Source organism: Nematolebias whitei, chromosome 4 (genome assembly GCF_014905685.2).
Source record: "Nematolebias whitei isolate Nwh7 chromosome 4, NemWhi1, whole genome shotgun sequence".
Lineage (NCBI taxonomy): Eukaryota > Metazoa > Chordata > Actinopteri > Cyprinodontiformes > Rivulidae > Nematolebias > Nematolebias whitei.
This window is the reverse complement of record NC_056501.1, coordinates 21,922,309-21,935,309: the sequence shown is the minus strand read 5'-3', so window position 1 is coordinate 21,935,309 and position 13,001 is coordinate 21,922,309. Positions and strand designations below refer to the sequence as shown.

Sequence of the window (13,001 nt, the reverse complement as noted above, 5' to 3'; positions counted from 1 at the left end):
CTTCAAGAAGACTCTTCTCTAAAGATGAATATAAAAGGCACTTATATAGAAATCACTTGTTTATTTTGTTCAACTTTATTGCATCTTCTGCTACATTTTCACCTATCGTTAACTTCAGTGTTGCCTGGATCGATTGAAACTGAGACTTCATGGTGTTCAGTGCTAATTGTTCACATTTATCAGTCATGATGTGTGGGGGGTTTATTTCTTCAGTCGTTTCTTTTTATTTTATTTACATCTTGATGCATTCAGTACATTTTCATTTTGCTTGCTTGTCTCTGTGTCATGACTTCAGTTCATCATGCACGCCTGCTCTTCATCTGCTCATTAGTCTCAGCTGCACTCATTTAGTCATCACCCCTTCCATCCAGCTTTACACTCACTTTTCCATCACACTGGTTACTTCTGGTTGCAGCATCCAGTGCTTCTGAGCTTAGACCTTTCTTGGAAATGTTTTTTTTTTTTTTCTGTCAACCTCTTATTTATTCATTAAAGTCCTTCCTTATTCACTTTTTCTGTGTTCCAGTCTACAATTTTGGGTCATCTTGCTCACAGTGACTCAATGAATGTAGCTGACATTCTTGCTGTGTGGTTTTTTTGGGTTTTTTTTTTTTTTTTTAGAGCAGAGCAATATTTTTAACTTGTGGAACATTTCATCAAAATAATCCTCACTAGTGCTTCATTTTAGCTACTTTAAACTAGCTGCTGCTAAACTCAGAAATGTTTGATTCTTATAGGTACTGTAATAAAATGCATTGCTATGGAAAAAAAAGGCCCCAGAATGTACTTAAAACATCTTTACTCTGATTTAATTGGCAGTATTACATCTTAACTTCCCTAATTAAAACTTTGAAACAATGAAAATTTTTTATCTTTAGACTCCTTTTAATGATTTCTTTTTAAACTTTGAAATCTTGCCCATGCTACACAAATATTTATAATTTTCTTCCATATTAGCAGCGTTTAGGACCCACTTTGTTAAAAACTGGGACTTTTCTAGGAACTTTCCCCGATGCTCCAGACAAATGCTGCAACCACTTCATAAAAAAGATTAACCAAAGGATAAGAAAAAGTTTAAAATTATGGAAGATTTGTAAGGAAATCAATTATTTTGACAACTTCAAAATAATTTTAAAAAATGTTGGTGAATGAATAAGGATAAAACCTTATTAACTGATGCATGTGGGGTTGTACGTAATTTATTTGTTTAAATTTAGTTTCCTGCAGAAGACATTTTACAAAAACAGTACGTCATAAAAATATAATTTGAGCAATTTAAACATTATTAGTGCTTCATAATTTATATGAAGGGATCTTAAAGACTAAATTTTAAAAAAGACTTACTCATGTAAAACTGGGCGTACAACAGTGTCCCCTGCAGTGTGAGCTTTGTAAAACAGTGTGTAGAGGTATGGCAGGAGGGTGTAGCGAATCATCAGGTAACGTTTGGAGCTCTGCACCAGCAGTGAGTCAGCGCCATATGCAGCTGGATCCTGAGGCTAGAGACAGAAAAAAATAAAAATTTGTGTGAGTTTTAGGGATGAAACAAGAAAATACGAAAGAAGGCAAAAAAAAATTTTTTTTAATTAAAAATTAAAAAAAGTTTTTTTTTTTTTTTTTTTTTTCAATTTACTGAGAAACAAACACAACTAAACTTTTTTTTTAAAGATATGGAAGAAAATTGAACAGAGAAATGAGAAAACTGGGACAGGAAACCAAAAGAGGGAGGAAAAATTATTATTTTTTTTTTAGATGATAAAAGTTTTAAATGAATGACTTTAATTTCAGTCATAACAAACAAAACAGAAATCAACTTTACATGAGAAAAATCTGTGTACAAAAGTGGATGAGATTTAATTGTTCACCACTTGTCCCAACACATCGTATTACTTTCAGGTTTGTTTATGAGGCTGCAGGTCAGGGAGGTTTTGGTCAAAGGTTATGGAGGTTTCTATTATTGTGGCAGAGAATATTTTCAGAGTCAGAGTTTCTTTATTGTCATTCGCACCTCATGTGGTACATGTGGTGGAGCGAAATTATGTACACAGAGTCCCTGTTACATCCAACAATAAAATGTAAAAGAAAAATAGTAATAACATCTAAGATATGAACTAAGAAAAACATCAACTAAATATACACTAAGCACTCATAACATAAAACATTGAATATCAGCACAAACATGAACATGAGTCTGTGAGCAGATGAGCACGCAGGAACACATCAACATGAAACAGATCAGCAGCAACATGAAACAGATCAGCAGCAACATGATGTGATTTTTTTCACAGTACCTCCTTCCTGAGGGGAACGGGGCAAAAAGTGTGTATGCTGGGTAAGTGTGGTCCTTCATGATGCAGGTGGCTCTCTTTCTGCATCTAGAGGTGTAGATGTCTGTGATGGTGGGGAGACTTCCAACAGTCTTCTGTGCAGCCTTCATCACTCTCTGTAAAGCTTTTCTTTCTGCAGCTGTGCAGACTCCATGCCACACGTTGATGCTGGAGCACAGGATACTCTCCACTGCACACCTGTAGAAGGAGGTGAGGACTGAGCTTCCCAGACCAGCTCGCCTCAGCCGTCTGAGGAAGTAGAGTCTCTGATGAGCTTTCTTGATCAGGCTGGTGGTGTTGTTGCTCCAGCTGATGTTGTCATTCATGTGTACACTCAAGTACTTGTAGCTGGAGACCCCTTCCACAGCAGATCCTTTTATGTTCGGGGGGGGGGGGGGGGGTGTAGGGTGATTTTGTTCCTTCTGAAGTCCACAATCGTCTCCTTTGTCTTCTTCACATTTCCCCACTCTGCCCTGAGAACAAGGAGCTCAGTTGCCTCCCAAAGCAGCTGAACCATCTCCCAAAACACTCTCTTATCTTGAACTGAAGGATTTCTCTTAGTTGCCCATGAACCATATGTTTGTGCAAACAAAGAGTGCTGTGTAAGAAGACTGCAGTTGGCTTCAAGGACACCCCACTGAACTATGCTGAACTCTGTTGAGCTGATAATGTTATAAAAGCGAGCAGATAATGCGGCTCACAGCTCTTTTCTAAGACTGGTCTTCATGCGTATACATTATGTATGTTTATGTATGAAACTTGTCCTGAAATTCGACCTTGCAAGAATATTGCCAGATATAAATCTTCACCTGCCGTAAGTTGTGGTTCTTTCGAGTAAACATCAGAGAACAAAAGAATTTCTCCAACACTTTAACAACGTCATTAGTTTCAATGTTTTTATTGTTTTAAATCTAAACTCAGAATTCATGCTGCTCCTATTTTACACCACATTTAGACATTATTTTGCTTTACCGGTAAATGTAATCATTGTGCGTTAAATTGTTAAACATTAATTTGGTGCTTCATTTGAAATTAGGGTCATACGACAAAGTCCATGCTCAATAATCCAGGTATACAACCCATCATTTTTCAGTCAGGTGACCTGACTGAAAAATGATGTTTAGGATCATACGCTTAACCCCTAAAAGCAGCTGTGGTGTTTTGAGATTTCTATTTCTAGTTTTCAGCCTAAAATCTGAAGTTTCAGCAGGGCCTTAGCATCCATCCATCCATTTTCTTTACCCGCTTGTTCCATTTTGGGTCACGGGGGTCGCTGGTGCCCATGTCCAGCAATCACTGTGCGAGGGGCGGGGTACACCCTGGACGGGTCGCAAGTCCATCACAGGGCCACATAGAGACAAACGAGACAAACAACCATTCACGTTCTCACTCACACCTAGGGACAATTTAGAGTTACCAATCAGCCTAACATGCATGTTTTTGGTCTGTGGGAGGAAACCGGAGTACCCGGAGAAAACCCACGCATGCACGGAGAGAACATGCAAACTCCACCCAGAAAGGCCCCTGGACCGGGGTTTGAACCAGGGACCTGCTCGCTGAGAGGCAGCAGCTCTACCAGTTGTGCCACCGTGCTGCCAGGGCCTTAGCAAAGATTTGTTAATTTATAGTGCTGGTTAAAAAAAAAAAAAAGTGTACCCTGCAGCACTAAGACTAAACAATGAAAGCCTGCGAAACATAATTCTAAAACCGACTCTCAGTTTATTACAAGATTTGTAGAATAAAATGTCTTTACAGTACCTGAAAGCCCAGAGCGTTGTGGTTTCTACTGAAGGGATAGAAGGCGCCCACCTGCATCCAGCGGCGACACAACTCTTCACTTGAGTTTTCAAAGAATCCGCAAACATCAGCGCCTACCTTAGATACATGAAGGAATTACAGGTAAACAATTTAACAGAACCTGTACTTTATTTACCAATCTTAATTACATTGTAATGAAAACACATCAAACTTTTCAAACCTTATCTTATCTTATCTTATTAGAATTAAATGCCTTTGGACAAACTTAAAGAAATTCTGTGGATTTCATGTTTGCAATAATAAAATTTTAAGTTTCTCCTAGCCATAAATATACATTTAAGTAGTCCAAGGGGGCCATTCCAGATGATTTATTGAAAATTAGGAAGTTCCAAATATAAAACACATTAAAATATGTGATGCTAACTATACTCCTGCACAGTTGGAGGTGTGTGAGCACTATAGGTGCTCGCAGTTCCTTACATTTTGTTTTTGCTCTTGTTGCACTTTGTGCAGTGAAGGAAAAACAAAAAGTTTCACTGAATGTAGTATCTATCATAGTACTCTGCCAGATATTTTACTGAAAAAAGTTTCAGTCAAATGTCATGTTTATTTCCTTTTAGATCAGAACAGTGATCTGAATTACATCTGACTGAACCATTTATATGTACATTATTTACAGAACTGATCTTGGATGCAAACATTATCATATTAACACGGCTATATTTTGATAATTAAAAGTTAATTTGTATAAACCAAAAAAGGAAGAGTTTTAATCTGGTTAGCTAAACCCTACTGTGGCAGCTTTTATTGTTTTGTTTGTTTTTATATTGTTTTGCACACTTCTGCTTTAGGTGTGAAGCTATAAACTACACGAGTACTGTGCATGTACTCATTTAAAGAGTTTGATACTTACATAAGGTACTCCAAAAAGCCCAAACTCCAGCATGCCATGTATGGCCCATTTTAAGTCATTCCAGGTGGCAGCATTGTCCCCCAACCAATGTCCTGCATATTTTCCCACACCTGGAAAGGAGGAACGCGTAAGCATCATGGTCCGGTTGGATCCAAACACACGCTGCAGGGCTCTGTGGGATGGAGTGGTAACATGACAGAACAAGAGGTTAAATAAATAAAAAGTATATATTAAAAATAGGTTAAAGTAAACAAAAGATAGGACAGTACACAAATTCATATAAGGAATTTAAAAATTAACTGAATAAAACAATTTTCTCAGAAATAAGGGAAACAAAAATGTTTTTGGAAAGAAAAACCTGGCAGCAAACTTTTATTAATGAAACGTATCACACTTTTCATCCATAGATTAAAGAAATTCCCATTTTCATTCCAAAAATGACAATTCATGATCCACTCTGCTGTACTTGTGCTGTTTCTTGTATTAATACATACTGGTTACGTTTCACATTCCTAGCAGAGGCATGTCAAACTTACATTTAATAATGTCACTTTAGTGAGCACCGATTAGCTTAAATTAAACGCAAAATAAATAAAAAAGTGTTTGACTTCATAATAAACACGGAAATATGTTTGAAGTGAGAGGAGCATAAATGAGCTGTCGTCTGTCATCAGGTTTGCATCTCTGCATGCTGACAGACATGAATAAAACATGAGTTTTCACTTTATGTAGATTATAATCCTGCAAACTGGGTTTCAGTAACTTACTGTCAAATTTTATGGTTTTGATCAAGACTTAATTCACTGCAGGGCAATGGAATTCATAAACATTTTTTAGGATACTGTTCAACAACCTAAAACTTCAAAAACTAGATTTTGATCTTTGTGTTTGTTGCAACATTGCACACTTCACTCTGAGTTTGCCAACGCCTCGTTGCTCTGAGGTATAGCAGGGTGTCAGCCGACATAGAAAGCTAACCAAACTTCGACTGTCGCTGATTTCATGCACTCACTTCTCAGTAGCCAGCACCATAGAATAGCCGTACAGACTGTGCACGTCATAATGGTTCCCCCAGGCCTGCTTGGCGTCCATGCAAAGGGTCATACTGTACATCAAGTCATTCAGAATCTCTACATGAGAAAAAAGATAAAGGAATGAGGAGATGGAGTACCAGAGAACTGAGGTGAAAGCAGAACTGTCAGTGGAGTTAAGAGTAGGGACAAAATGGAGGGCAAAGAAAATGAGATATTTTATTTACACTGAAGAAAGTGAGGACATTTAGACAAGGAGGACATTCAGTTTAAGTATTGTGCGTTTCAAAATGCAAAAGATCTGATATTTCTCAGGATTTAGAGCAAAATGAGACTCTAAGACAAAGAAAAAGCATCTCACTCGGGGTGTAAGGTGGGTAGTTCAGGTTGTTATCATCACACCCATGTTTTGATCCTTTGAGGAAATTCGCCACCTCGTTCATGTCCTGAAATGTGCAAAAACACAATTTACAAAATGGCTTTGGTCACAACAGTTTCTGGTGCAGGATATTAAAGTAACGAGCTGAAAAGAACACATCCAACAACATTTAAAGTTCATGCTCAATAATCCAGGAAAAAAATCCAACAAAGTTAAGTCAGGTCATCTGGACGGTTTATTTTCTTTGTTGAGACGTTTCGTCCTTCATCCAAAGAACTTCATCAGTCTGAGGAGCCACAAACAAACTCAGTCCCACAAGCAGCACACTCACATATTATTATTATGTCATATTACTGAACATGAACTTTGATGTTTTGAACCACTTTGACTATGTCTGCCTCAGAGGAGTTGATGGGGGAGAAGGCGGACTCCAGAAACCATCTTATCACCATCAAACTGGCTGGTTCACTATGTGAGTGTGCTATGTGGGACTGAGTTTGTTGTGGCTCCTCGGACTGATGAAGTCCTTTGGATGAAGGATGAAACGTCTCAACAAAAAGACAAGAAACCATCCAGATGGCTTGACTTAACTTTGTTGGGCACATCCAACAAGTGTTTAATAATGTGAAAGTGTTGTCGATTAAACAAAGTCCTTGAGAAGAGGCTGAGGTGGACATTGTGTGTATTATGGGTTTGTTGCAGAAACTAGTTTTAACCTGAACTGAAATTTAAGTTGTTAATCCATCTGGATTTGTGTGAGGCCTTTGTGCTTTTTTAGAAAATGTCGGAAATGTCTATACTCTGTGTGTGTGTTTGCATTTTCTCTTAAAGTAGCAAAAGATTAGAATCTGTGGCTATGAGTAATTACTGAGTTTCCTTCGTGTATTTTTTAAACTGACTTACGATCCAGAGAGCATCGTGTTTGATCTCCTTGTAGAATCGTTCGTACTCGTCAACCCACCAGTCGCTGCAGTTTTGGCTGGTGTAGTCTGGAAATACAGTCTCCCCGGGCCAAACCTGGGAGGGGGGTAGAGGAAACAATCATCATCATTAGAAACATTTAAAATGCTCTTGGATAAAACAAATGATTTGGCTCCATTATGTGAGCCTCTAATGACATCTTTTATTATACATTTTGGAGGTTCTTCAAGCTTGAATGGAGTTTTTGATGCTCATACATTCTAGTTCTTTTATTTTGTATCTACCCAAACCTACAGCTATCGTCTTTAATCTTGTGTTGGCTGTCTGCATAAGTAATCATTTTAAGCATATTCAAAAAAATTTCCATGATAGCATGTAATTATCCGTCCATTCATCTTCTTTTTCGGTTCAGGGACATGGGGGGTGTCTATCTCCTGCAGTCAATGTGTGGAAGGCAGGGTACATCATGGACAGGGTCATTAGTCCATCTCAGGGACACGTGTTTTAAAATATATTAAGCTAAACACCAAAGTTCATGCTCAGTAATCCAGGTAGAAATCCAACAATGTTCAGTCAGATGTTCAGTTGGATTTCTACCTGGATTACTGAGCATGCACTTTGGTGTTTTGAACGACTTTGGCTTGACTTTCTCAGAGGAGTTGACGGGGAAGAGGGCAGGCCTCGGAGGCCATCTTAGCACCAGCAAACTGTTTTTTTCCCACTATGGAGTATGCTGTTTGTGGGAATCAGCTTGTTTTGGTGGCTCCTCAAATTGAAGAAATCCTTTGGATGAAGGACGAAACATCTCGGCAACTAAAGGAAACTGTCCAGATGACCTGACTGAACATTGTTGGGTATTAAGCTAAAGTTTCTTAAGACCGTCTTTTGGAAAACTCATTTTGAGCTCTGCAGAGATCAACTCTGTTTGCATCTCAGCTGCAGCTCACCCGTCCTATCACTGGAGTTTTCCCATCTGACTCTGTGACCCAAACGTTCTTCTCAGTCCCGCGGTCGTAGGACTCGTATGGCGCGCCCCCCTCCCTCTTACTGGTGGCTATTGCAGGATCCTGAGGACAAAAAGGAATGCATGCATTAAAAGAACTGGTAGACAGAAATAGAAAAGGAGCAAACGATCATTTATGTTCTTTTTAAAACGACCTTGCAACGTTCTCAGGTTCGTGTTGAAACTAATACTTGAACTGTCGCTTCTTATAAACATGTGAAGCTGGACTTTTCCTTCCATTTTAGTTATTTAAGAGGACAAGTGCATGTATTTAAAAATATACATAAATAGTCAAGCATCATTACAGCTAATAGACAATTATTTTAAAATAAAGACTCTTTCAAAGAAACAGTCATGATTCAAGTCTTAAATTGAAAAGTGACATGTGTCAGCTTTGTATCTGCACATGGATGTTTGGCTGTGTCTAATGTCCACATTGTTTTCTGAACTGTAAAAAGCTTCTCACCAGGATAAGGATGTACCTCTGTCCCTTCTCATGCAGGTATTCAGCAAACTGAGGCAGTTCTCTGAACCTGTTCCTGTCGTAGGTGAAGTCTTTCATGTGCTCCATGTAGTCAATGTCGGTGTACTGAATATCCTGTGTGTGGAGAAGAACACTGGTGTTTCTGCACTATATTAAAATATACAATATATATATATTGCAATTTAAGACAAAAAATCTACATTTTATCTTTTGTTTTACTGCATTATGACCATCAGAACACATATTAGTTCATTTGGACTAGATGTTATTAAAGAATCAAACAATACACAGAAATGTTGGCTTGCAAGTTTTTATTCTGCAGGAATACAATGAGCTATAAACTGCTCATAATATGTTTTTTCAATGTAAACTTTAATGTTTTTCTTTCTGTATCACTCACATAGAACTGGACTTGTGCAGCATGATGTTTTTTTTTTTTTTTTGGCATTATGTGACTCATTCTCAGTTGAAGCAAATAATTTGCTTGTGTCAAAGTTTAAATGTTAGTCTTCTGTTTAACCTTTGAAAAGGCGATTCTCAGTGTAAAACTACAATTGTGCTGCAAAACCCTCAGCAGAACTGTAGTAATTTTAACAAGTTCATCTCCTTCTATGACAAAATGTGACTTTGGACTCTGTTTCTGTAGAAGTCCTGCCTCAGGCATCATGTCACATCCTCAGAGAGACTAAAGTGGTTCAGTGTCTGGAATTTAGAGACATACAGTAAAGAATAAGTGCTTCAAATTTCCATTTGGAAAGGAAAGGCAGCAATTATTATGTTTTGTTATTTATTCAGACAGTGGGACATTAAAATGCATAAAGAAAAATAATGATAATATAATGGACACTAATGTGAAACTAGGTCTTTGTCGCCCACCATCTTGAAAGTTGGACAATCAAAGAATTGCTTGTGTGCATGTGTTCATTTGTCTGTGGTGTAAGCAAAATATCTCATGCACCACTGGATAGAGTTTAATTAAAGTCTCTGAAAGTAATGATTGGATGAACATCTACCACTGATTATCCTCTGAAGTCATCTTGATTCAACATGGCTGCCACAATAATAATAATGGCTACAATTCAGTCAGTTTTACAGAAACTATGTTAATATTTGGAGTGGTGGTGGCTGACCATTGTTTCTAATGCACGATGTGAGCACTAACAGGTCTTGCAAAATTTTTATTCAGTACTTTGACATCCAAGTGGCGAGCGATTTTCATTCCTTCAAAGAATATGAGTTTAATTTAATCACCAACTTACACTTTTCATCACATCTAACGTGTTGAGAATGATTTAACTGTACTGAGATTGTTAAAAGAGTGAAAACAAATTTTGAATTGTTATGATCATTCTTTAGAGCTGAGATCCAGAGTATAATAAACATGTGAGTGTGTATTACAAGACACAGCCTGTATCTTATCATATTTCATCATATCATGCATGGATCACATTGATATACTTGGTATCATATTGCATAACACAATGCAGTGGATAATTTCTGTGAACATTTTCATAAACCAACTTGTTAAATATTATGAAATGTGTGTGTCGGGGAAATCACTGAGGTAGGAGAAGGCAAAACATTGTCAGATACAATGGATTTAGATATGGGTGGGGGGGGGGGGGGGGTCAAGCAAGCAATCTTACATAAGGAAGGCCCACAGCACGGTTCCTCTCCACTACTTCCTTTACGTTGCTCAGAGTCCCATAGTTCCACCGAGACAGCTGGAACCCCAGGGACCAGTAGGGAGGAATGACAGGTCTGCCGATGAGCTAGAGAACAAAACTAGTCAGAATATCAGTGCTGTTTCTTTGTCAGACAGTAACTATCACAGACCAGTGACTTTGGATCTTAAATAAATCACCTCCAGGTACTCTTGCACCACTTGTTCTGGTGTGTCTCCAAAGACAATGTAGAAGTCAAAGATACCTCCCACGGTCCTGTAGGTCACAGCTGGAGCGGGCTGCAGAGTCACCTCTAAAACATAAAAAAGAGAAAAATAAATGTTAACACTACCCAAACATCATAATTGTTAATGTGATTCTGCTCAGTGCATTTTGTTCGTTTGAAAGAATCAAAAGCTTTAGTTTGAATTAAACTGGTGGCTGAAAATTAGCATTTCAAAATGTTTATGCCTAATTTTACAGCATACCATGACCATAATATGTTGATTTAATGAATTAGACTTGAGACACAGCTGCATTTGTGTTTTTGCATACTGTATATGAACATAGTAAATATGCGAGTTTATCTTTACCCATAGCATTGCTGTTCAAGAGGAAAACCCCAAATGACTTCCCACTCTCGTCTTCCAGACAGAGGAAGAAGGGATGGTGTCCATAGAGGTTATGTCTACCCTGGGAGGGACAATGTGACAAAAAGATGTAGGGAAGAGCTGAGATTTACAGTAATTCAGCCTAATAAGCTCATGAGACAATAAGAAATCCTGTAAGTAGAATATATCTGTGCAGAGACCACAAACAGTGATTAAAGAGCATTCCTTTAAGGAATGCATATTACCCTCCAGAGTTTAAAACTAAAAGCATCTTATTTTTAAAAAGGGCTGGAGTTATAGCCATGTTCGACATACTATAGGATAATCATAACCTGAACTTTTGCAATATTTCAATAACGTTTCTGCTTAGAGAATGTGTTTAGCATCGCTCAGCTACAACCCCATCAGACTTTAGCTCAGCGCAGGTAAATTTGAGTTATAGCAAAGTTATAACCATATTTGTGTTGCTCAGGCTAAATAGTTTTGTTAGATTTCTTGAAATGTCCTAATTCCAGAATTTACTCAACAATAGATGTGCATCCAAAGATTAGGATGTAAGCAAAGATGTCACACTAAAAGTATGTTATAAATAACTTTCAGCTACCAAAACACCAAATTATACCTGAATATCTGTAAAACTGATTGATTATGTTTGTGTCTGCTAAGATCAGGTGTGGTGACCATCTTCAACTGAGTTGCTTTCAGAAGTTAATAATTTGTTGACGCATTAAAAATATTACTTAAAGAATTTCTTTATGTCCAATGGTTCATTAAAAAAAGTGCTGGACACATGCAAATACATAAATATATAAATGCAGACAACATCACACACAGACATCTACAGGCAAAACATTATCACCCTTTAACTTTTAGCAGCAGGAAATACATTATTTATCCATATTCAGTCTGTGTGCATGTGTGTGTTTGTTGTGATGTGTTTGTAATTTACCCCATTAGGTTGAGCATCTCTGGTAAAAATGGGCCAGTTTCTCCAGTTTGTGTCATGACGATATCTTGTGTGCACATGCTCCCCCAGGCCGTAAATATTATGGGATGGAAGCTTAGCAGAAAGCTGTAAGTACTGGTCTGAGAATACCAGTGGAGCCATTGTAGTATCAAACCTGATTGTGTTTGAGAAATTAAATTTTTAAAAATCCTCATTGCGAAGGTTTATGACAAACAGATGTGAGAGAATAAAGACGTGGAAAAATGGAATGAAGTGGGGAAACAAAAAGAGAGTGAGATAAGCTGTGGGAGGAGAGAGCACAAACAGAGCAATGATGTGTGAGGAAGTAAACGTATACATATAAAAGTGAGAACATATATTATTTTATTTGTTTGGCTATTACCGTATATAACTTTGTTATATTAAAAAATGTAACATGGAAAGACATTTCAACCCTTAGACATGCCATTTTTATTGTCAAAAATCGATTTTTGCTCATAATTTAACAGTGACTCAGGGTTTCTCTCTTATTCAACATTTGTTTAAACAGAGTCCCATTGAGCCATGAGGACTCATTTACAAGAATGGACAATCACAAATGATGCATACAAATTTAAGTTTTTTTTTTGTTTTTGTTTTTTTTTACAATTAAAACAAAATGATAATTAAAGGGATAATTAAAAGGAAACGTAGCAAAAAGACAGCTAGGTTACGAGGCGGTTTAGAAGACAGGAACAGGAACATGTCTGCATTGGTTCTTAAAATTACTTAGCCTCTCTCACAATTTATAAGATTCAAGATTGTGCAGTCAGAGAACACTGCTGTTAAAAAGGGCCATTTTTGAAAATGTATTAAACCTTTACACCTATATAACACCTATATAACCTATAATAGTGCAATTAATCGCAATTAATCTCAAAAATTACTTTGCGATTAATCACGATTAAAATTTTTATTCTTTCCC

General features: G+C 37.4%; 1 protein-coding gene across 1 annotated transcript in view; it reads right to left on the bottom strand.

The window, feature by feature from the left end:
* The window catches only part of LOC119408483 (maltase-glucoamylase, intestinal), a 37,626-nt gene that overhangs the window by 21,407 nt on the left and 3,218 nt on the right, over positions 1–13,001 (bottom strand). Inside the window, exons 6-17 of the mRNA XM_037675308.1 lie at positions 12,041–12,212; positions 11,074–11,173; positions 10,681–10,793; positions 10,463–10,588; positions 8,799–8,930; positions 8,277–8,396; positions 7,312–7,425; positions 6,391–6,475; positions 6,011–6,128; positions 4,999–5,170; positions 4,086–4,202; positions 1,345–1,499 (exon numbers count right to left, since the gene is read on the bottom strand). Of these exons, the coding sequence (XP_037531236.1) occupies positions 1,345–1,499; positions 4,086–4,202; positions 4,999–5,170; positions 6,011–6,128; positions 6,391–6,475; positions 7,312–7,425; positions 8,277–8,396; positions 8,799–8,930; positions 10,463–10,588; positions 10,681–10,793; positions 11,074–11,173; positions 12,041–12,212 (1,524 nt within the window). The remainder of the gene's footprint in view (positions 1–1,344; positions 1,500–4,085; positions 4,203–4,998; positions 5,171–6,010; positions 6,129–6,390; positions 6,476–7,311; positions 7,426–8,276; positions 8,397–8,798; positions 8,931–10,462; positions 10,589–10,680; positions 10,794–11,073; positions 11,174–12,040; positions 12,213–13,001) is intronic.